The sequence below is a fragment of the Notechis scutatus genome, chromosome 1, assembly GCF_049901735.1.
Source record: "Notechis scutatus isolate UNSWTSFEM ecotype Mainland chromosome 1, rNotScu1.2, whole genome shotgun sequence".
Classification (NCBI taxonomy): domain Eukaryota; kingdom Metazoa; phylum Chordata; class Lepidosauria; order Squamata; family Elapidae; genus Notechis; species Notechis scutatus.
In genome coordinates this window covers 167900232-167924730 of record NC_142009.1, presented here as the reverse complement: position 1 = coordinate 167924730, position 24499 = coordinate 167900232, and the positions used below count along the sequence as shown (strand labels likewise).

Here is a 24499-nt window from a genome sequence, read left to right as displayed (position 1 = left end):
TTTTTCTTCATAGTTTGTGAAGCTCAAAATCAGTTTTCTATCAATTAATATTCTATATGTCCATAGATCTGTTAGCTATATATATGCTGATGGAATTTTTTTACATACATATATCAATAAAGGAGAATATTTGTATCTAAGGGTTGAAATGAGGAGTCTCTGAGTGTGGTTGTTTTCTTGCAGATGTTTCATTACCCAAACTAGGTAACATCATGAACAACCAAGCTGAGAGAGCACTGGGGATCCCTCATACATACATTACATATGCACACCAAAAGAAAATTCCCCAAACCAGAAATTTTAGCATACAGCAGGGCACCCATTTTGCCATACTTTTGGAAATACCTTGCATGTTTTAAAACAAGCATGGATGAAAAGCTACAGCTATTTCTTTGCTTTTCCTCATAAGGCTATCTATACCAGGGGTGTCAAACTCAAGGCCCACGGGCCGGATCCATGCTTAAATCTGCGGGGCTACCCTGGAAACAGTAAATGACTGGTGTGTGGTCCAATGTGGCCCTGTCTTTTCACTGGCAGAGAGTTGCAGGAGGCCGTCGCAGCCGAAAATGGAGTTCGGAAGTCCATTTTCTCTGGCAGAATGCTCGGGCCACCAGAAGTACCCCTGACACAAGTGACACTGAACTGCCCCCCCCCAACCCTCCGAGGTCAAACACAATCCTGATGTGGCCACAATGAAATCAAGTTTGACAAACCTGAGCTATACTATAATAGACTTCCTTTAAGATCAATCACCCTATATTCAGTCCTCCTTGCAGTGCACTGTTCATAGTTTGCTACACTTTGCTTTATGAAAGTTTAACATAATAACAATGTTTTCAGAATAGCTGGAAATTCACAAATCTACTCAAGAACAAGTAGCAAAAAGTAAAGTATTTTAAGGAAAACTATGAAATTTAAATAATATGGTCAATAATTGCTAAATGTTCTTTTGTTTGCAAAACATAAACTAGAATGGTGCAAAAAAACCTAGAATGGACAAACAGAAAGACAAGCAGACATATGCCACCAGGAAGGAGGGAGAAAGGAAATTGAGTATCATTTGTCTGGGGACTACAGTGTAAAAGAAAGAACTGAAGTTCTAGTGGCACTCATGCTGATAAGTTATAAGGTTCAAACCAGATAGTATACCAACCCAGATGGCTTTTTAAGTCCAAGGTCAATTACAGTTTATCTGAATTAAGAGACAAAATTAAACTTTGTACTGTTGTTCAAACATAAGTCTTTTATAGACATTATTTAGTCTACAATAAAATTTGTTTTTCATCTTCATTGTTACTTCCTCAATCACCTCCTGCAGGTGTACACACGCCCATGTTAACGTCTTTCCCCCAAATGATAAGCTTAATGTAACTTTTTACCAAGTTTAATAGTAATCCAACATTTTAGCTCTCTGCATTATTTCCAATCTATGTCCTAACTTTATCCTCTTCATTTTCTACACCACGCTCACTCAGCTGCTTTAGTCTCTAAGCCCCCTTTGTTTCCTTCTTTGTCATTTGCAATGCTTCTTATTTTCTCAGGTTTGCTTTTGTTCCTGTGCTACCTTGAATGCCTCTTCACAGCTTCCTCTGTACCCTTTTCTATCACCTTTTCCCATCAGCACTGGCTCTTGGTGCCTCTGCTAGTATCCTCATTCCCCTCTCCCTTTTGCCCCATGTCTTCGAGCCCAGTTGCTTTTCTCTTTCTGCTTCCTTTGATCTCTTCTTTTATGTTCTCTTCATTGACTTGCCTTGGCCCTCCCTGCCTCTTTATTTTAATCAAACACTCTTTTTTTTGCTTTGCTGTTAATCAAAAGCTTGTAATCTCTTTCTCTGATGCCTTTTCTGAACTGAATCTCTCATAAAGCATCCGGCTTTCAATCTCATACTAATTGAAGGAGATATTATAGCCAGTGTTACAAATGAAGGAAGTCTTTAAAAGTAAGATAGGGAAAAGCAAGGATACTCTTATATGATATTAAGAAAATATCACAAACTATATTAATCACAAGTGCCTTCTTCAACTGCAGAGATTTTCAACTTCCTTTGTTTCACAGTTCCAAATAGAGATGATGCAAATGCATTTATAACAGGAATGTAGCTATTAAGTTTGGGCACTTCAGTAACATTAATACTTTTATTGGTTTTTGACATTGTTAATCATGACATCAATCAAGGTTAACTCCTAAACAGCCAAAATGATTTCCTTTGGATTTCATGGATGAAGATGCGAAAGCAAACATGCGTGGGGGTATGCACACAAAGACACACACGCACACACCCTTTCCACCAACGCGCAGAGTAATGGGGACATGGATGATAGCAATAGCACTTAAGACTTATATTCTGCTTCATAGTGTTTTACAGCAGTTTACAGAGTCAGCATATTGCCCCAACAATCTGGGTCTTCATTTTACTGACCTTAGAAGGATGAAGGCCGAGTCGACTTTGAGCCGGTCAGGGTCAAATTGCTGGCAGAGTCAGCCTGCAATACTGCATTCTAATCACTGTGCCACCATGGCTCCTATCACCCACCACAGTGATGATAGCCAAGGACTGAGTACTCCCTATTTTATCCGGCCCTCGTTCTCTCAACAGATCCCAGGCAAGATAAAGTGAATGGGGAACATTTGGGGCTTAGTACTTTCTGTAGGCTCCTGATGACAGACGAAATCCCATTCTCAGTCTCCGTATTTTCAGAGATTGGAAGCCATGTTCTGCCTAGGCACCTCATCATTTGAAAAGCAGGTCTGGCTTCACTCCTTCCTTATAGCAGGAGCTGTTGTTAAAGTGATAGATAAGAGAGTGACAGAAGAAATGAAGAAAAGTGCTTTCAAGCCCAGAACTTTCACCGTATTTGTTTAGGATGCCCAAAACAGCTGAATTTTGTTTTGTTTCGTTTCATTGATGATTGAATTAAATTTACTGCTGCTCTTCCAGCATTAATCACAATCATAAGAATCCTTTAATTTTCTTTTATGCGGTGACCTATATCTACTCTGGCATTTCATTTTCAGTGTAGAAAATTCTCAAGCAGCAAGACTGTGATTCCAGTGCTGAATTGGTTAGTATATTAATCTAACAGCGAACAGATCAGTTTTTCAAATGCTTCAGCTGTATAATCTACATAGTTGGAATGTGATGATATGCAATTGTACTTTGAGATAGATAGATAGATAGATAGATAGATAGATAGATAGATAGATAGATAGATAGATAGATAGATCCATCCGGCCAGTAAACCATCCAGTGTGCACTAAAAGTATCCAGTTACCCTTCGGAGGCAGACACAATGGGCTACACTTTAATGGCTGGGCTATGGGAACTAAAGAAAGGAAGAGTAAGAATGGCCAAAGAAAGAAAGATGCCCCCAAGGAAGCTAGTTCTTGACAGTTCTTCTGTCTTACCTTCTTCGCAGGTCTTCAGCCACTGCTGCTCTGCAGCTGAATAAATAGGCTCGGAGGGATTTCAGTTGCTGTCTCAGACGGGCCACACTTGCCAATGGCTCAACATGCCTGTACAATATGGGATTTTCTCTCTGAATGTCAATCAGGGGCTCTTCATAAACATATTCCAGGAATTCTTTGGCTTGCTTTGATACCTAAAAGGGGGAAATCCATGAAGCTTATCTTCTAATAAATCTTTAACTGTTCAGATGCAATCAGTACATCACTCTCTTAGTGGCATTATGCTAGTGTTATTTGTGTTATGATAAGACATACTGTAATCTTATTTATTAAAAAAGCGCTCCAAAGATGCTGTAATGTAGATATAAACTAAATTCTGGTGTTCAGCATTTCAAAGAAACAAAATTCAATTAGTGGAATGTTCCGAAAGTTGGAATGATGCTGAAACACTAGTAGGGAACTGACCATTCAAACTTAGTAAAATACACTATTATAAAAGTTATTATTATTTGCAATAGCAAAGAGAATTTAGTAACATTTGTTGTTTTTGATATTTTTGGAGCCATTTTTGTTTCTTTTCTTTTTTTGGATGCATACATCTAAGATCTTGCCAAAATCTGTAAGATATTCAAGAACAAAAATACCTGTTTGCTAGACATCTTCTGTTCCCTTTTCTTTATAATATTAAGTAGCACTTGATATTTAAATAGTATAAATATTTAAATAATCTATTTGTTCTTTTGTGTGCTACACTTTTATATCACCATATTTAACCCAAGAAGCTAAAATTATAATATAGGAATAATCATACTAAGCTATGTTAGGATAAATGCTTGAAAGTTAGATGCCAGGACTATGGCTTGAAGCCAGATCCCGAATCAGAGACAAATTCTCTATTTGTTAGATTTATATTCCACCTTTCATCCAGGAGCTCAAGACAACATACATAGTTCTCCCTCCTATTTTTTCCCACAGGAACAATATGTGAAATTAGGTTGGGCTTAGAGTGCCTGTTTGGTTTAAAGAGCAACTACAATTTATGAACCAGAACCAGGATCTCCTGGCTCCTAATCCAACACATTGGCTCTCTTACAGAATTGTTAACAGAAAACTTTTTTCTTATACTTTAGTGGATTAGGGAGGCATCTGCCTGAACTACTTCTAGAAATTGTGTTGTTGGCCTGAACTTAAAAAATGTTTCAGCCTCTTTTGTCTAGATCATGGCTCCTCTATGTCTCTGTCACTCTTGCCTCATTCTCTACAGGTGGGTAAGCTAATGAATGGTTTCAGCTCTTCTACTTCACCCCTGAACTCAGTCCCCAGATTGGCAAGAAGTGTCCAGTTTCCTGCCAGCTGTCCTTTGCACAACTTTTAGAGCTTTTTTGAGGACAATGACAATGAGGCCACAACATAAACAAAGGTTTTGCTGCCACCTTTGGATATTCTCAACAACCATAACAACCACAACTATCGCCCAGCTGATGGACACTACAGTAGTTGTATGGGATGCATGCTAATTGGGATTCTAATGTTTATTCATGTGTGCAACTGAGGCTTTCTACTGGAGGTTGTGAAACTTGTGTGCTTCGGGACATTCACCTATCCACATGTATTTTGCTTGGGCTTTCAACTTGGCCAGATTGTCATTAGGACAGAACTGGAGTTATCTTTAATCTTCATTAGAATTCATCTGGCACTGGTAAGGTACTGGAAATCAGAAAACCTCCAAGATTCCCACTTTGTAAAACTGTTTTATTTGCATTACATGAGGGGAAATGAATGAGACAAACTCCTGTTTTTATCATGGAGTTATATTTCCTCCCTCTTGGCCTTAGCCGTGTGAGCATCAATAGCTGAACAACTATTCTACCTCCTTGCAGATGTGATTACAGCTGTTAATAGTCAGGATGCTACTTTTGCAACATTAAACTCAAAGAAATGGTTAAGCTCTCAATTTTAGTATTGGTTCCATCTTAACCTAATTCTGTGCATGCCTTTTTATTTGTTGATATTTTCCCCCTCCCTCTTAAATTATTACTTTTCTTTTCCTTTTTCATGGTTTTATGCAACATAATAACACATGGTCACAAAATACTGACTGATTGACGGACAATGTTTTCCTATTGGGCAGCATGTGACCATATTCCACACTATAATCAGGGAGCAAGAACTTGTACTATTGTCAGCATGTATGTACTTTTACCTTGTATTTTGAAGTATCCCAGTTATGAACTAGTCGTGCAGGAATTAGAAAGGTATCATCAACGTGACAGAGGTTGCAGTAATACCACCCACTGTAGTTGCATACCTTTGCTTTCCCACTGCTTAAGCCAATGCAACTCTGACAACCTTCAAATAGGGAGGAAAAAAAAGACAGGTGTAAAAAGCAGATTCTTAGTTACACTGAAAAAAAGTTTTCATTGCTTTACCATGTAATCACTGTATCTCAGCCACAGAATTTCATGGAGCTTCAGATACCATTGGCTTTCACTTATAATTTCCCTGAGTTTTTGCAATTGCTTTTCTCATTTTTTGCCTTTACACACATGTGCATGGTGAGAATGACTATATGTTTTGATTGGCATCCCTAGGAGCCATCCACTTGATATATCTTAATATTTTTTTCTTTAATTTTGCAGAAGACTTCATGAGAGAAAGATGACTCAAGAGATTCCAAAAGGAAGAGAAGGGAGCATTTTTCTCAGAAACTGTTTTCACATGTGAAAACTAGAAATTCCGATGACTGAACTGACTCTTAAGAATCAAAGCAATCACAAAAATTCTATCACAAAAGTTCTTTATCAGGTCCAGCAGTATTATAAATTGATTTGAAGCACCTGTATCTGTACTGTCATATGGATCAGGTTTTTCGCATTCTTTTATTTGTTTTTAAAAACAATTCCATGATTAATACTAATACTAGTTTCATGTTTTTAATGTTTTTCTCTTCTTTAAGTTTTATTTAGTTAAACAAACTTTAATGATAGATGTCTTTCAGTTGTAACCTGCAAAATGATTTTTCAGCTATTTATATATTTAGAATTTCTAATTGTTTTTGAGAATCAATGCATCTTTCCCTTTTACTGAGTAGAATCACAGTGTCTTTATGTGGCATTTTAATTTTACACAATTAAGTCCTTCTTCCCAACACATGGTAAATAATTCTTTTATATTAACTCTTCTCTAATAATAGTTTCTAAGGCAGAAATGATTTTGTATTCCTTTCCTTATTTTATTTTATTTATTTGATTTGTCAATCGCTTACAAGATAATAGGTATAAGTATAAACATGAGTAAGAATACAGGAAATAGGTACAAATAAATGGGGACAATAGGACAGGGATGGTAGGCACGGTAGGCACGATGGTGCCCTTATGCACGCCCCTTACAGACCTCTTAGGAATGGGATGAGGTCAATAGTGGATAGTTTGAGGTTAAAAGAGTGGAGGTTAGAGGATGTAACAACAGAGTCAGGTAATGCATTCCAGGCATTGACCACTCTGTTGCTGAAGTCGTACTTTCTGCAATCGAGTTTGAAGTGGTTTACATTGAGTTTGTATCTGTTGTGTGCTGTTGTATTGTTGTGGTTGAAGCTGAAGTAGTCATTGACTGGTAGGACATTGTAGCAGATAATTTTGTGTGATACACTTAAGTCTAACTGTAGGCAGTGTAGTTCAAGGTTGTCCAAGCCCAAAATCTCAAGCCTGGTGATATAGGGCAGGGGTCCCCAACCACCGGTCCGTGGACCGGCACGTCCGCTGAACAAGTCCTACCGGGCCGCTGGTTTGCAGCGCCATCTTTTTGGATGAAAAAGTAGCCCGGTGAGCTTTTCGGTTGAAAGCTCACCGGAAGCATTTTTTCATCAAAAAAGATAAGGCGCGCGGGATAGTCTGGTGAGCTTTTCGGGTGAAAGCCATTTCTACCCGAAAAAGCTATCACCGGAGTGCTGGTGCATCTTTTTTGATGAAAAGTGCTTCCGGTGAGGTCACCCGGAAGCACTTTTCATCCAAAAAGATGGCGGCGCCCAACTGATGCCGGTATTTCGGGCCGCGGCGCGCCAGCTGATGCCGGTACCGGGCGCGGCATAAAAAGGTTGGGGATCACTGATATAGGGTATTCTGTTGTGAGCAGAGGAGTGTAGTACTCTTCTTGTGAAATACTTCTGGACTCACTCGATTGTATTAATGTCCGATATGCAGTGTGGATTCCAGACCGATGAGCTGTATTCGAGTATTGGTCTGGCAAAAGTTTTGTATGTTCTAGTTAGCAATTCGATATTTCCGGAGGAGAAGCTTTGTAAGATTAGATTTACAACTCTTAATGCCTTTTTGGCAATGCTGTTACAGTGAGCTCTGGCGCTTAGGTCATTTGTTATGAGAACTCCAAGGTCCTTGACAGAGTGAGGATCATCAACGAGGTCATATCCACCTAGTTTGTATTTGGTGTACTGATTTTTTTTACCAATGTGTAGGACAGAGCATTTGTTGGTCGAGATTTGGAGTTGCCAGATGTTTGACCATTCTGACACATAATCAAGGTCGCTTTGAAGGATAGTAGCATTGTTGGTGGTGTTGAATAGTTTTATGTCATCCGCAAAGAGGACACAGTTGCTTATAAGGTGATCGGAAAGGTCATTTATATAGAGTATAAAGAGGGTGGGTCCTAGAACGCTGCCTTGGGGGACACCGCTGTCCCCCTAACTGGAGCAGGGTTTGATATAGCACTCCCTATTTTTACTATTTATTGCCTGTTTGACAGGAATGCAGTGATCCACTTATGAAGGGATAATAATAATAAGTTTCCAAGGCAGAAATGATTTTGTATTCCTTTCCTTCTGAGCGTGGATATGTAACCTGTGGCGTTTCAGAAGTTGTTAAGCTGTCTTTCTCAGATCTCTCACTATTAGCTATGCTGGTTAAAGCTGCTGAGAGAAAATGTAGGAAGGGATTAGGGAGAATTATAGATCTGTTGAATTTTTGCTTCACCAATTTATAGTAGAAGGCATGTTGGAAAGAACTCTCCCTTGCAGAAAAGTACCAGGTATGAATTCATCAAGGGCTTCTCCATCAAGCAGACAGCAAAACTAAATATTTATTGTATGTATACCTATCCAGCCAAACACTGATCTGAAGTACTAAGACAAAGTGAAGATACATGAATCTTGACATAAAACTATCACAGCAAAACAAAGTTTTTATAGCTAATTAACATTCTAAGTAAATACAGGTTTGAAGCATCTTATGATCTTAAATATGCTTTTGAAGTACTGAACATAATCACAAACATTGATCATATTACCGCTTCCTTAAGAAGTCTATATTCTTATTTTCCAACATCTCACAAGGAAGCAATTTTTGCTTATCCTGTTTTCATACAATATTTCTCTTCCCCCCCCCCGATTTTTACTTCTACTCCATTTCCTTAACAACACATTTTACATGGGTCATGTATCATATCATGCACAATAGTCTGTGTTGCTTAGAGCACTCAAAATGTCAAATTTGATAAAAGGAAATTATATAAAAAGTTCATGTTATAAGGCCATTGTAGTGTTACATTTTCTATGTTAAATTGTGCAACATACTTTGTACTTTCCTTCAGTTGTGTGGCTGTTGTTTTTTAACAAGGCTTGCTATTTTGCAATCCTTTTACTTCTAATTATGAATACAGTTGATTCCTTTGATGTTGTGAAGCTCAACTTAATGCATGGTGACAAAATGCATGTCAGTGACAGACAGCAATTAGGCTAGTTTCTTCAAATAAGGAAAGAAATAAGGAAGCAATGATATAATATAATGCTGTATTTTGTTACACAGAATGTCTAGGCTTCAGGAATTATAAATGAAGTCCAATTGTTAAGGTTTTTTTAAAAGTTTAACAAACATTTCATTATATTTAAAAAAATAAAATACAATTTTATTAGCATTTTCTATATTGCATCTTCCTCTTATTAAATTCTACGTTACATATTTCTAGAACAGTTAATTTCTCATTTGAAAAATGCAAAGAGGTTTTTGTTTCATTGGCACTTTATTAAAACAATTATTGATATTCAATCAGTACCGGTATTAAATCATCATTGGAATCCTAATATTTGGCTCAATCTTGAAACACAGAGACATATTTTTGTGTTTATAAATATAATTATTCTTTTTGTCAATGTTTATTAAAGGGATTTAAAATGCTTTAAAATATACCCTACACATGACTGTCTAGAAATGACATGAAAAAATGTTAATGAGTGGGATGCAATTAGATTTTATGTAGATTTGAAAAACATATTCCTTATCTTCTCCACCCCCCCTCCCCGAAGGCATTGAATTTTAAGAACATTTGTTGGAACTATTTGGGAGTTTTCTTTAAAAATTCAGAAACTGATGTTTTAAAAATCCATCTTTCTAGTCGAGACCCATCTCTGATTATGGGGTGAGAGGAAGTCAGAAGACGACTTCCAATGTTTCCCAATCTTATAACATCCAATGAGAGCAATATTGTTTTTGAGGAATCTTATGTCTGGGAGATAGGATAATCCATCATTAAAAACAGAACAAAATATTTTCAAAATTCTTTATAGTTTGCAATGTGCAGTTTTTATGATGATTTGATTAAATGCGCACTCATCTGCACGTTATTCAGAAATCTGCATTGAGTTCATTGGCATTTCTTTCCAAATGAAGTGGATTTAAGCTTGCTTCAAAAATCCATACAATTTGTCATGTCGGGTTTCTTTAATTAGGCAACAGTTCCAACAAAAGCAAAGTAAATATGATGTGCTACAGAGATAAGGCATGTCTGAAAGCAGACTTTCTCTATTAAAAGAGTGTTCATGACCCATGTGTCATCTTTTTAAGCCATGAATTCATGAGTATGAATTATTGGCAGACTGAAGGTTCTCCTGTAGCATCATGAGGGAGTTTAGTGAGTAATTCTGATGGTCTTCTGGCTGCTCAAGGACAGCAGTTTGGATGGCTCAGATTCATTTCTTTTTGCAGCCTTGTGGAGGTCAGCGAATACCACCCAAAACTCTACACAAGAAGAGGGCAGCATAAGGGAAGCCAGATAGTGCCAGGCAGTGAATGATGTTGCCTCAGCATTGTAAGTGAAAAAAGAAGAAAGGGAAAGGAAGGTCAGATAATTTTATTTTCTAGCACTGATGATATTTGGGTGATTTTCCTTATCTAAAATAGGACTAGAAAGTGTCCACACACAAAAAAAAAAATTGGATAGAAAATAGGCATGCTGCCCAACTAAACTCTGAGGAGAGGAAAAACTAAAAATCTGTTGCAAAGTTAGGCATAGCTGCTGGGAATATATGCAAACAACTGATTTCTGCACATGATTGATATCCTTGTGTCAATTTGTGGCAGGGGGAACCTTCACCTTTGAAACTGTTTTTTTATTGCTTTGATTTTGAAGTGTATTACAAAACCATGAAGCACAACTCTGTACACAAAAGCACACACATATACAGCTTACCTTGTAGGCTAGTGGGGTTAAAGGTAATATAAAGTGAAGAAGGGCTTCTTTTAAAACTCAGTACTATTCTGATAGGAGAGGGGGCAAATGGATCCTGCAGAAGATGTGCTTGAAGTGGACGAAAATGCTCAGATGGCAAATGGGTGGGGGCAGGGACAGAATCGGCTACTCAAAAGGTAGTGTTTTTTAAAAAGCAGCTTCTGATCAACCCAGGAAGATACTATATTTTTCTTTTTCCTTTTTTGTAGCACTGAATTCACAAGGATTGCACAAGGAAGTGTTGGAAGTTAAAACCCATCCCTCTCCTAAAAAATGTAATGTTTTAAGATATACTAAAAAGGCAGAATATTTCCCCTAAAAGAGAAGTAGAAACTCAGAGTGGCAGAAACTCATCCCTACAACCTTTTCCTGCTAAAGGGGAACTTAGGCACTCAAAGCAGCAGGGTGCTAAACAAGATCTTCATCTGACCTAGCAAGACAGGAAAAGAAAAATCCAGTTCATCTTTCTTTTCTTTTGTCATGCAGTAAGTGTCTCACCTTGCCTACAGTGATAAACAAGTTACCCTGTTCCACTGACCCTGAAGGCAAAATTGATGTGCCTCTTAAACTCTGATATTTTATACATTTCCAGAGACATGGAAATAATCATTGTGATAATAAACCATTTACTCATGACATTCGAGTACAAGATGTGAAAAAAGTTTCCATCAAAATTTTTCAATGAATATCACAAATAGGCAATGAAAACTTAAACAGTACCAGTCAAAAGAAATTAAGTATAAGAAGTTAACGCATGCAAACAGTCTCTCCCATGTTTTTGTAAGAGCTGGTGCAACATTGTATCTAAGGGTGAGCGCTGAGCAGTGACCTCCATTCATTGTGAGCTGCATAACTCAATCCCCAACTATGCAACTTCCAGAGGCATCTCAAGTCCATATTTCAAGTATCGGAAGAGGAAGAACCTATTCTGGGAGGGATTTCAAGAGTTTCAATAGATAATTGGCTCTGTAAACATTTACAAGGTTTTAGTCACTTATTATGCCCGTATACTGGAAAAATGAGGGGGAAATAAAACCAAAGAAAACGAGAGCAAGTGGCACATCAAATATTTTGGTTTTACCCATTCTAAATAAGACTCCAAAGGCCACATAGTCATTTGGCTATGCCGTAAGTGGCTGCTTGGGTCACATGTCTTTGACTCTATACAAAATTGTCTTAAGCTCATTTCTCCCACAGATGCATATACAGAAATTAAAAATACTCCAATGGAGTCTGTTTGATTATTCACAGAATGCAGTTTGCATATGCTAGGTCCCTGTAACATGCATTTAATAATAGATTATTCCCTACCAATCTCCTTTGTACTGACACATTACAGTCATTCATTTTTCTTGTTGAGACTTTCCAACTGTCATATATGCAGGGAAACAGGAAGTTTACAAGATACTAAGGATAGCATTTAGTATCTAAACTTTTAACTAATAAGCATACACATGTACACACAGTATATAAAAATCACCTTACTATACTTTCAGAGGATGAAGCTGCAACAATCAAAACTAACAAGCAGGATGGAAATCAGGCTTCCTTTATGTTATATAAGCACAAAGTATAATTGGAACCTATGCAATCCAATGCACATTGATGTAAATATAAGTTCCCTAAAATTATCAGATTTTACTTTTAAGAGAGCAGACATGGACAACAGACTCTTAAGATGCACTCTTATACAAACAGACAAAAGAATAAATCCCATATGTCACAAATTCCTGAAGCATCATGATTATCAACAATAACTCTAGGCTTGCTGTACCATTCAAAGCAGTTTCAGACTCTTTCAGAATTGTTTGCCTACATTTCCTAATTGAAAGGAAATATTTTGAAAACTGAAAACATTTTATATCTTTAGCTATAGATTGCAGGAGAGTAAAACAGCATCTATGTTACTTAACTGGCATAAACATTTGAAACTGAAATAAGTGTCACTGTATTTGCCTAACCTGGAAGGACAGTCCACTTAAGTTTTCAGTCATCTGAATTTGACTTAGTTTCTTACAGACTGATAAATAGTACAGCAGTGAAAGATACTATTCTTTGGAGTGGGTGCAATAGCTAGTTGCAAACTCCAGTGCACTCCTATATTCACGAAGAATTAAGCCTTGTCTTAGTTTTATATAGATGTATTCCAGGGGTGAAATTCAACCACCTCGGCCTACCTCGGGAGAGGTGGTAGGGATGATTTGAATTAGTAAAAAATCGCTCCGGTTGCAATTACTATTATACCAAGTATATCAAGCCATGCCCACAGCCATGCCCACAGAGCTGGTAGGGAAAATTTTTGAATTTCACCCCTGATGTATTCAGCATTGTAGCCTTAATAAAGCTTCTTTATTCCCAGGGCTAGGGAAGATATCAATTCCTGAAGCAAAATAATTTGGGGGCAGGTATGTGCTATTCTGTTTTGGAAAATGCTCTTCTGACCTTGATATACTAGCTAGTGCTAGCTAGTAGCCAAGATAAGCTTGTCTTAAACAATATTCTTTTTTCATTCACTTCTGAAAGTCAGAACTCTTTGTCTGGAAGCTTTTGCTGAAAATGCTTTTAAAGTAAAGAATAGCAAGACAAAAACACAGGGAGCAATTTAAACAAAACAAATCCGTATTACCATCTGTAAATTTGGATTCAAGGAGAAACAAACCAAAAAAAGAAATGGGAAAAGGAAAAACCTTGTCTCCATCAAGTCCATCAAAACCTATGCAAGAGTCTTCTTTATAGACTTTAGCTCAGCATTCAATACCATCATTCCAGATATTCTTCCAACTAAACTAAATCAGCTAGTTGTACCTAACCACACTTGTAAATGGATCATAAGCTTCCTAACAGACAGGAAGCAGCAGGTGAAGCTAGGCGAAATCACATCAGATATGCGTACAATTAGCACAGGGCCCCCCCAGGGCTATGTGCTCTCTGCACTTCTCTTCTCACTATATACCAATGACTGCATCTCAAAAGATCTCTCTGTTAAAGTACTGAAGTTTGCAGATGATACCACAGTGATTAGTCTCATTCAAGACAATGATGAATCTGCATACAGATGGGACAACTAGCCTTGTAGTGCAACCAAAACAATCTTGAACTAAATACACTCAAAACCGTAGAAATGGTGGTAGATTTTAGAAGAAACTCTCCTATATTACCACCTCTTACAACACTAGACAACACAATATCAACAGTAGAGACCTTCAAGTTTCTAGGCCCCCTATCTCAAGACTTAAAATGGACATCTAACATCAAAAAAGCAAACAAAGAATGTTTTTTCTGCGCCAACTCAGAAAGCTCAAACTGCCCAAAGAGCTGCTGATTCAATTCTACAAAGGAATTATTGAGTCTGTCATCTGCACCTCTATAACTGTCTGGTTTGGCTCTGCAACCCAACAGGACAGACACAGACTTCAACGGATAATTAGAACTGCAGAAAAAACAATTGCTACCAACCTGCCTTCCATTGAGGACCTGTATACTGCATAAGTCAAAAAGAGGGCTGTGAAAAGATCTACAGACCCATCACATCCTAGACATAAATTGTTTCAATTTCTACTCAAAAAGACACTATAGGGCACTGCACACCAGAACAACAAGACACAAGGAGTTTTTCCCTGAATGCCATCATTCTGCTAAACAACTAATTCCCATAACACTGTCAAACTATTTAGTAAAACTGTATTACTATTATTCTTCTCATCCTTCCTATTACCTATCTCTTCCCACTTACGACTATAACCATGTTGCTTGTATGTTTACAATTGTTTTATTTGTTTCCTAGTATGATTTGATGCTTATTAGTAATCTATGACTATGATTGTGTTATGATTCTTGATGAATGTATTTTATTTTTTCTTATGTACACTGAGAGCATATGCACCAGAGATAAATTCCCTGTGTGTCCAATCACACTTGGCCACCTAAATAATTCTATTCTATTCTATTCTATTCTATTCTATTCTATTCTATTCTATTCTATTCTATTCTATTCTATTATAACAAACTTCTCTATCAGTGGGTCATTAATCAATTAGACAATCAAATTGAGGGTTTACAGCTTGGGGGGAACTGAAAGGACAGTGGACCGCTCTATTGTATTACTATTTAATCACTTTTACTAAATAAATAAAGCAGCCCTAAGGTGCTGTCATGTTAAGGAAATTCACAACTAAACAAAACCTCAAAAGGAAAAAAACACCACCTTGATTTTTCTATTCACCATTACTTTTCTCCTCCCATGAAGAACAAGAGAGGGTTATTACTGTAGCCTTAAGTCTCATCTTTGTGCAGCCTAGTCTTTGATTCCTACTGGACCCTGCCACTTTCTGGCGCTAATTTGTCAGGCTGAACAAAGAAGGGATTTGTACCTCCTGTAAAGTCTCAATTAGGAAAGGCTTCTGCTGTATTATGTGCCATTCAGACAGGACACAATGATGGTAATTACAGGAATTTGCACTAAATGGCTGAAGAATTTGCAGCAAAACTTTTTATCTACACAAAGCTTACCCCACTTTTGCAGCTATGGGGGTGGGATGGAATGGGGTGGTAAGGATATTGGGGGGGTGGGGGGTGGAGGAGGAATTGGTGTGCCTAATGCCTACAAGATGCAATTACCAGTAGCAATCCTGGTAGGTTAAACAGTCACCCCATCGAGGACAAGACAGCCAAAATCTTTCAAAATGGGAAAAGGCCAATGAAGAAATTTTACAATCCCTATTGACACTCTAACCCAGATTTGTCCAGTCTCCTTTCTCTTGGCTTGTTATTCTTACACTAAAAACAATTTTAACGTAGTGCTTAATAATAACTACATTGTAATAATTATATTTCATTATTTTGGGATTATGCAGCTCTTTATATGGAGCCAAGATAAATTTAGACAGAATCCCACCTTAAGTTCCTGGATACATATGGAATTTTGAAAGCCAGTTATGCCTGTTAAAAGTTTATGTGTACATGTTTATGTGTTATAAGAATACAACCGGTTATATTAATTTACTGGATTGTCATTGCCATCCCCTCTAACTTTCCTACTGAATAACACTACCTATATCCTTGGCTTTCTCTTCCTTTTTATCAAAACAAAGGAGCAAAATCCCAATTAAAGTAATAGGCTGCAATAATCCATCTCTATCTAAAAGAAAGTTCATTTGAGGTCCAGGACCAGAGATATTTTTGAAAACAAATATAATGCTGGAGTTTGCACTTGCTTTGCAGCATATCAGATCATGTTATTGTTTAAAGTTTTTCTTAATGCAGAAAATAGGGCAAGGCAGTAGTTGCCTGCAGTCACTCATGTTTTATGAGTTGACACATATATGCAGTACCTCCCAGTATAGATTTTTTTAAAAAAATCTAACCTATTATTTGGTGCATCCTCATCAACAAAAAGGGGGACGTGGTGACTCAGTGACTAAGATGCTGAGCTTGTCAATCAGAAGGTTCGGATCCCTAGTGCCGCGTAATGGAATGAGCTCCTGTTACTTGTCCCAGCTTCTGCCAACCTAGCAGTTCGAAAGCACATACAAAATGCAAGTAGAAAAATAGGGACCACTTTGGTGGGAAGGTAACAGCACTCTGTGCACCTTCAGCATTTAGTCATGCTGGACACATGACCACAGTGATGTTTTCGGACACTGCTGGCTCTTCGATTTAGAAACAGAGATGAGTACCACTCCCTAGAGCCAAAAACGACTAGCACACATGTGCGGGGGGACCTTTACGTTTACATCAACAAAAATTATCCATGCATTTGTTAAAGGCATTATTTGCACTCACAGTTATCTTTCAGCTAATTTACCTCTGGGAATTATAGGCACATAATGCCAGCATGGTGTTCTGAACAGAAAATTGAGTCTAAGGAACTACACTAAAATACTTGCTCATCAAAAAGGTTTACTCACTTGTCCTAGGCCGGGGTCCCCAACCCCAACCCCAGGACAAGGCCCACTGCTGGGCTATAGCCTATTTGGAACCGGGCTATGCAAACAGTAGACTTGCATGAGTGCAGGCCAACACATGCATGAGTGCAGGCCAACACATGCATGCGCGTGTGCACACACACACACACACACACACACACACACACACTTAACTTGCAGAAGTTGAGCTGCACACGCATGTGTGCATGCGTGCACCAGCCTGCCATATGTATGGCCCAGTTCCCCTCTTGCTCCCACCCCCAGCTGGACTGCCAAGCCACAGAGATTGGGGACTGCTGTCTGGCTACACACTGTAAGTATCTTAGACCTTATCTTTACAAACACAGTAATTAACAGCTGGTGATGGAAAACATAAATTTGCAATGTGTCTATGCTATGAATGAGAATTCTTTCAAAGCAAAACAAATCCTCCTCCACTTTTGAATTCCGTGCAATACATTCTCCCTCTGAAAAAGATTTAGAAGGAAATTCCCCCTTTTAATAAGGAAAATAAATGCTTAATTGCTGTCCAACATTATATTTATCCCAGTTAAGCACATTTTTATATTTCTGTAGGTATTAATGTATATGTATCCTTAAATAAAATCTAGCATATGAAAAAGTAGTATTCTTCATTTCCCCACACAAAAGCTATTTAATAGCTAAGTATTATTTTTCAATTAATTTAAATGTCTAACTTTTCTTTGCAGCTCTATAAATAAATACATTGACTTTCTTGATGTGTGTGTGTGTGTGCGTGCGTGCACAAGTGTGTAGATGCACGTGTATATGTTATATGCATGTGTCAAACTTTGATTGCTCTTACAAGCAAGACAATCTACCGATATAGCCCCCTGCTGGAAATAGCAATTGCTTGCATTTCTGGACATAAAGTACAGCATTAATACTGCATCCTCAAATTTTTACCCAATATTTGTAATTTCCTAATCAAAGGTTCAGATTTCTTTAAATCAAGCCTCAAAATATTAGTGCAATTTGTCTACTTATCCAGGATTGCATAAGGAGCATCAAAATGACATTTTGGCTATTATGTATTTATTTAGAATACTTATATAGTTGCCCATCTCACAAACAGGTAACAATTAAGAACTCTGCAATAATTTAAAATTATCAAAAAATAAACATGTAAAGTAAACAAGTAAAATTATTTTATAATGAATATTTTATTTTACAACAAAATATTCTTTTGTTATAAAATAAACAAATAGAACTCTAGAGAGTGAGAGAACAAAATCATTTAATCTCATACAGTTATACAGTTATCTTGAAAGTCCTAGATTTCCAAAGCTGGTAAAAAAAACATTTTAAGTGCTTTTACAAAAAGAAACTGAACTTTGTTTTTCCTTGAAGACATTTCGCTTCTCATCCAAGAAGCTTCTTGAATGGTGGGAATGGAAGGATTCATATTCCTTGCAGTCATCTGGTTTTTAGCATTCTGTAGGTTAGCCATTAGCTCTCTGAGAGTAGTTGAGGCCACTTGGGGGCTAGAAAGGACTATGTTGTAAACAGGAGATAGGTGGTGTCTGTTGAGAGAGAGCTGTTTAATTTTAACATAGATGGCCCTCTTTCAAACCAGAAGGTTAGTTGAGATGGGGCTAACCTCGTCTCAGCCGAATGATGTTCCAGAGCACAGGGGCCATAGCAGAAAAGGGGTTCTGCCAGATGGAGCTCTTTTGATAATGGAACCTGCAGCATACTCTTCCTGCTTCATCTGGTGGGATGGGTAGATATAATTGGGAGAGGCCATCCCTCAAAAAAGCTCCCATGCTATAAACATCAAGATCAGCATCTTGAATTGCACCTGGAAGCAAACTGCTTACAGAAAGAGGTGTAATGTAGTCAGAGAGAGATTGGCCCAGCCAGGGGAAGAGTCAAGTGGGTAATTACTCTGGAATCGTTATGTAAACACAAGAGGACAAGGTTCCACTTTCCCCTCCCTCCTGCCACTGAAAGTTCCCTGCCACTGAACTTCATTTACTCTGGCCCAGGTGCAAACTGCCAGTTTGGGAAGCTTCCTGGGAAATAGGCATGAGCAATAAATTGTACTTTCACGTGTGGATCTGGGTATACATGGCCATATAGAATACATTCCCCTAATCCATTCTGGAAGTGACCAGGGCATAAACGCCTCTGTGTAGTGCCTATTGTGTTAGGCAAAAGCTCTTTATATTGGAGGTACAGAACATAGGACTCTCCATGTGTTGCTAAACCACAGCTCATAACAGTGTGTGCCAGCAGAACCGGAAGGGCCGCAGCTTTGTAGGCCTGCTCAATGCAAGACCTGACCCTCCTGCTAATAGTAGGAGAAGAGGCCTTGTGCCCCAAGTGAGAAGGGGAAAAAGGAAACAAACGTGGTTTCCGACTTCCTGAAGGAGGAAGTGCGCTTAATGTATATTCTAAGAGCCCTTCTTACGTCTAGCGTGTGCCACTGCCACTCTAAGTCATGGTGTGGGAGAGGACAGAAGTCAGGCAACACAAAGTCCTGGGACCTGTGAAACCAGTGTTAATGTTTGGAATAAATGAGGGGTCCACACGGAGAACAACCCTATCATCGTGAAAGGAACAAAGGTCCTGTCTGATGGAAAGAGCAGCGAGCTCGGAAACCCGCCTGGCTGAAGTGATGGAAACGAGTCAGGAAACGAGTCAGGAAACGAGTCAGGAAACGAGTCAGGAAACGGAGAGACACTGTTCTAAGGGGTTCAAAGGGGGGCTTCATAAGGGCATTAAGGTCCCAGGAAGGAGACCTGTGAACCACCGGTGGGTGCAGGTTAGAAGCCCCTTTCAAAAATCTCCTGACTGAAGGGTGATGGGATAAGGAAGGAAACGAACCCCATGAGAGAACCGAGGAGAGGGCCGCAACCTCCCTGCGTAAGGTGTTGGGGGCCAAACCTTTCTCCAGACCATGCTGAAGGAATCTAAGAACTTCTGCCAACTGGGCTGAAGCAGGAGAGAGACCCTCCCTAAGGCACCATCGGGAAAAGGCCTTCCAGGTGGCATCATAGATGCGCCTTGTAGAAGGTTTGCGAGACGCCAGGATAGTGAGGATGACCCTTTCTGGGAGATCAGCCTCCTCTAGCCGCTGCCACTCAAGTACCACACAGTCAGTTTGAGCCACTGGGGCTCTAGATGGAGCAGAGCCCCCTGTTGAAGGGAGATTAGATGGGCTGGGATCCTCCAAGGAGAAGCCACCGATAGGTTGACCAGGTCCGCAAATCAGGGCCTCCTTGGCCAATAGGGTGCCAGGAGGAGGAGCTCCGCTCATTCCTCCAAAATCTTCCAAATTACTGCCGGAATGATGGGAAGCGGGGGAAAGGCTTGGGCCATCTGCACCGAAGAGCATTGGTTCCCTCCGCTCCCTGGCAAGGAAACCTGGTGAAGAATCTGTTGACTTGGGCATTTTGAGGAGTGGAGAAGAGATCCACCTCCGGTGTTCCGAATCTGAGGGAAAGGTCCCTGAATAGAGATGGAGGAATGGACCATTCTGCCTGGTCGACTAGGCTCCTGCTGACAACTCCTGCCTGGGAGTTGTCGACCCCGGAGATGTGGTCCGCTGAGATCGACAACAGGTGTTTCTCTGTCCATAACCCCAACGGTTGAGCCTCTCTCATGAGGGCTTTGGACCTCGTCCCCCCCTTGCCAGTTGACATGAGCCTTTGCAGCCATGTTGTCTGTAAGGACTAGAACGTGAGAGCCGGTCACTGATTGCCTGAAATGCTTGAAAGCCAGAAAAATGGCTCTGAGCTCTAGCCAATTTATAGGAAGGGTCTGCTCTGACCTGGACCAAACGCCCTGAGCTATCTGGCCCTGCATATGGGAACCCCAACCCAGGAGGCTGGCATCGGTGGATATCACTAGCCTGTCTGGGTCCCTGAACAGAAGTCCCTTCCAGATTGATGGGGAACGCCACCAATTGAGAGATCGCAGGATTTGTGGCGGGAGTGGGACCTTGATGGATGAGTGGCTGGTTCCTGCTCGTTGGTAGGGAAGCAGGAACCATTGGAGCGGTCAGGAGTGGAGCCGAGCCCATGGGACGATGCCAATACAGGAGACCATCTTCCCCAGAATTTGGACAGCAGCAACAGGGGGACATTTTGATGTTGCTGGATCTGGCTGATGATCTCTGCAAGGCTCTTTCCACAAGCTGGGGACAGGAAAACCTGGCACGTCGTGGTATCGATGACTGCTCCCAAGTGTTGCAATTTGCTTGTGGGAGAGAGCTGGCTCTTTTTGGTGTTGATGGAAAACCCGTGACTCTGGAGATATGACAGGGTAATTTGCAGATCCCAATGGGCCGCATGGATGGAGGAGGACAGAATCAAAATGTTGTCCAAGTAGCATTGGATCCTCACTGGAACAGAACGCAGAGATGCCATCAACCTTTGTGAAGACCCTTGGAGCCGATGAGAGGCCGAAGGGAACTTCTCGATACTGGTAATGGGTATTCTGATAACAGAAACGGAGAAACTGGCAATGATGAGGCCAAATGGGGATGTGGAGGTAAGCCTTTGTGAGATCAATGGAAGAGAGGAGGTCTCCCTTCCGAACACTCTAAAATAGAATGCAGAGTCTGCATTTTAAATCACCTGTATTTTACAAATTGGTTGAGGAATTTTAGATCAAGGATGGCTCCCCCCCCCCGAGGCTTTGGGAACGATGAAAAGGCGAGAGTAAAACCCACGTCCCCATTGAGAGGGGGGAACAGGTTGAATAGCCCTGATTTCAAGAAGGTGTTGAATTGCCTGATTCATGAGGGCTTGCCTTGAAATGTCCCGAAAGACAGGACAGATCAAAAAATTTTCTGGGGGTGGTGTTAGGAAGTCCAATTGTAACCCTGACCTAATAGTGCTGAGCACCCAGGCGTCCGTCGTTGACTCCTCCCATTTGGAGGCAAAGAAGGCTAGGTGACCTCCGATGGGTGGGCAGAACGAGGGATTACTTAGAGTGAGGGAAAGAATAACCCCCTTCCCCCGAAAGGGCTGTTTACCAGAAGAAGGTTGTTGCCTGCCAGATGCTTCCGCACACTGGTCTTGGCTTGGGAGTACAGCCTTTGAGAGCGAGGGAAGCGGGAGGAGGTCTCCGCTTGAAAAGCAGGAGGATGATAAGGAGCTGGGTGATAGTTGGCTTTCTTCCCAGTGGAAGAGAGATTTTTACGTTTATCTCTGGTTTCGATGAGATAAGGTTCCAGAGAATTGCCAAAAAGTTTATCGCCTGCGAAGGGAACTGAAGCCAACTTCCATTTTCGACATGACTCTGCCTGCCAATTTCGGAGCCATAAAAGTCTTCTTGCTTCTACTGAAGATTCCATGGCCCTAAATGCAAATTTGGCGGAATTGAGAGTGGCATCCACAGTGAATTCCGCCACTGCGATAATTTTGTTAAGGTCTTGATGAGACTGAAGGTCAGAAGCAGGCAATCTATTCTGGAGTTGGCGCAGCCACCGTATGGATGCCCTCGTGAAAAAGGATGCTGCTGTTGAAGCCTGAACAGCCCATGCAGCGGCCTGGTGATTGCGCTTGAGGGTCTGTTCAGAACGTTTGTCATCTGGTTTCAGGATATCTTCTGGCTCAGTGGGAGTGCCAGAAGATGAGAATGAGGCCACAACTGGAACGTCAACAGCAAGCACTGCCAGGGCATTGTCCAGGGCTGCACTGACGTTGTAGAAACGCTTATCCAGAGAAGATGGGCGAGGACCTGCCAAAGGGGAAGCGCACTGTTTCTTGACCATGTCCAGGAAAAGCGTGGGAGAAGGCAAAACTTCTGCATGCACTACAGGCTTGGAGAAGAGCGAGTCTCCTTGGCCAGAGGGATCTCCTTGTGGCTCAGGAGCCACTTCCTCCGGCGACAGCTTGGCAGAGACCAAGGCTTTGCTGAGTAATGGCCTGAAGAGAGTAGATTTGAAGACCAATGCAGAGGATGTCTGCTCTGGGCGAGAATCTTCTTCCTCTGAAATATTTTGGTCATAAATCTCACCCTCTTCATGCTCTGAACGGGAGGAGTAACTGTGTTCAGATGGAGAAGCCCCTCCTTCCTCATCAACCTCCTCCCATTCTGGTAGTGAAGAATGGACCCTGAGGTCCTGGGGCCTGTGAAATTCAGGGTGAGGAGGCAAGGAACTTATAGATTGAGAAGGGAGAAGGGCTTGAACCCTTTCCAGAGGTCGAATAATTTGCTTGAAGCCTTCAGCCAATTCCTGCCTAATGGCCAATGAGACAACATCTTGGATATCCCCTGGTCTATGCTCAAAGGTAGAGGCAGAAGGCTGAAGGCCCGCTGCTGTGTGAGTGAAGGTGGCTTCAGGCCTAGATTGAGAAGAGGGTCTAGGTCTGGAGGAAGGGGGGGCATAGGGCCGAGAAGCCTGATGGAAATAGGGCCCAGATCTGCTGAGATCCTGAGGAACTGATTGTTCTGCAAAGGCCCCAGGAGATCAGGATGGAGGATGAAAAGGCTCATATATAACTTCTCCTCCTCTGGGAGGGCTTGGCTGGGGCCCATGGGTATCACCTGAAACTTGTTGCAGTTGCCCTCTCATCTGTTGAACTGCCTCTCTAGGGCCGCATGCCTATGCTTCTCTGCCCTCAACTCAGCCTGAGTTGCCTTCTTAGGGGCTAGAGCCTTACCTCTGATTTTAGCAGCCACCTCCCTCTGGACTGATTGGGAGCGCTGCCTACGTCTTTTTCTCTTATTGGGCTTAAGAGACTGATCCACTGGGGGAAAGCTCTGCTTGAGCCTTATCCGATCCATTTGTAGAAGGAAAGCTTTGCGTTGGGAGAAGCGATTAGAAATTTAGAATAAGTCCTTTATCCTGATCCATTTGTAGAAGGAAAGCTCTGAAATTACCAAAGCTCACGAGTACAAAGATGCGGAAGTAAACTTGTTCCCGATTAGAAATTTAGAATAAGTCCTTTAGGGTATAAAATGACCCCGGGCTTACAAAATGGCCGCTCACCTCGTGGTGGAAGGCTTCAATCCAAGATGGCCACTGACTAGGAAACCGGCCTCCGAGATCAAAGAATCGCTCCTTAGGCTAAAAAGAGCCCTGAGCGAAGTCAGCAGAAGAAAGCACAGCCACCGGCCACACGATCAGCTGGCTGGTGCTGTTATCGGTTTGCCGATCGTTTTTACGATCGCTCAAACCGCAGGCGTGGGGGAGGTCTCAAGACGCTGCCCAGCTTGCTTGCACAGCACTCTGGCAGCATTGCTCCCAACGTTGCAGGAGAGGGAGCCCTGCTCTCCTGGAGGAGCAGCTGCCCAGATCCCTGGGAGCTGCTGAAGCGACGAAAAAGATCTTGAAATTCGTACTTTATTGCTATCTATCAGAATGCTTTCAGAGACACAGCTACTGACTGAAAGAAGCTGAGTCAAAAGCTGGGGTCTCTTCCGGGGGCTGGCTTTTATATCCTAGTACAGACTTAGCTAAATGACATCATAGGAAGGAGTCAACCCGTCCTGGGCTCTCGATGCAGCATGGAGGAGAGCTGGTCAGAGCCTGCTGAATACCACCTCTGGCTCCTGCCCTGTGGAATATTCTCTCTCAGGAGGGGAGGTGGGCCCTGACTCTCCTGGCCTTTTGAAAAGGAGTTAAAACATGGCTCTGTGACCTTTGGGAAGCCCAAAAGAGCAAGCAATCGTGGGG

The 24499-nt window shown here is 40.9% G+C and overlaps 1 protein-coding gene across 1 annotated transcript in view; it reads right to left on the bottom strand.

Annotated features, from left to right (window-relative positions):
• Window positions 1-24499, bottom strand: part of PLEKHM3 (pleckstrin homology domain containing M3) — an 84278-nt gene that overhangs the window by 37309 nt on the left and 22470 nt on the right. The window contains exons 4-5 of the mRNA XM_026673182.2: window positions 5610-5755; window positions 3407-3600 (exon numbers count right to left, since the gene is read on the bottom strand). Of these exons, the coding sequence (XP_026528967.1) occupies window positions 3407-3600; window positions 5610-5755 (340 nt within the window). The remainder of the gene's footprint in view (window positions 1-3406; window positions 3601-5609; window positions 5756-24499) is intronic.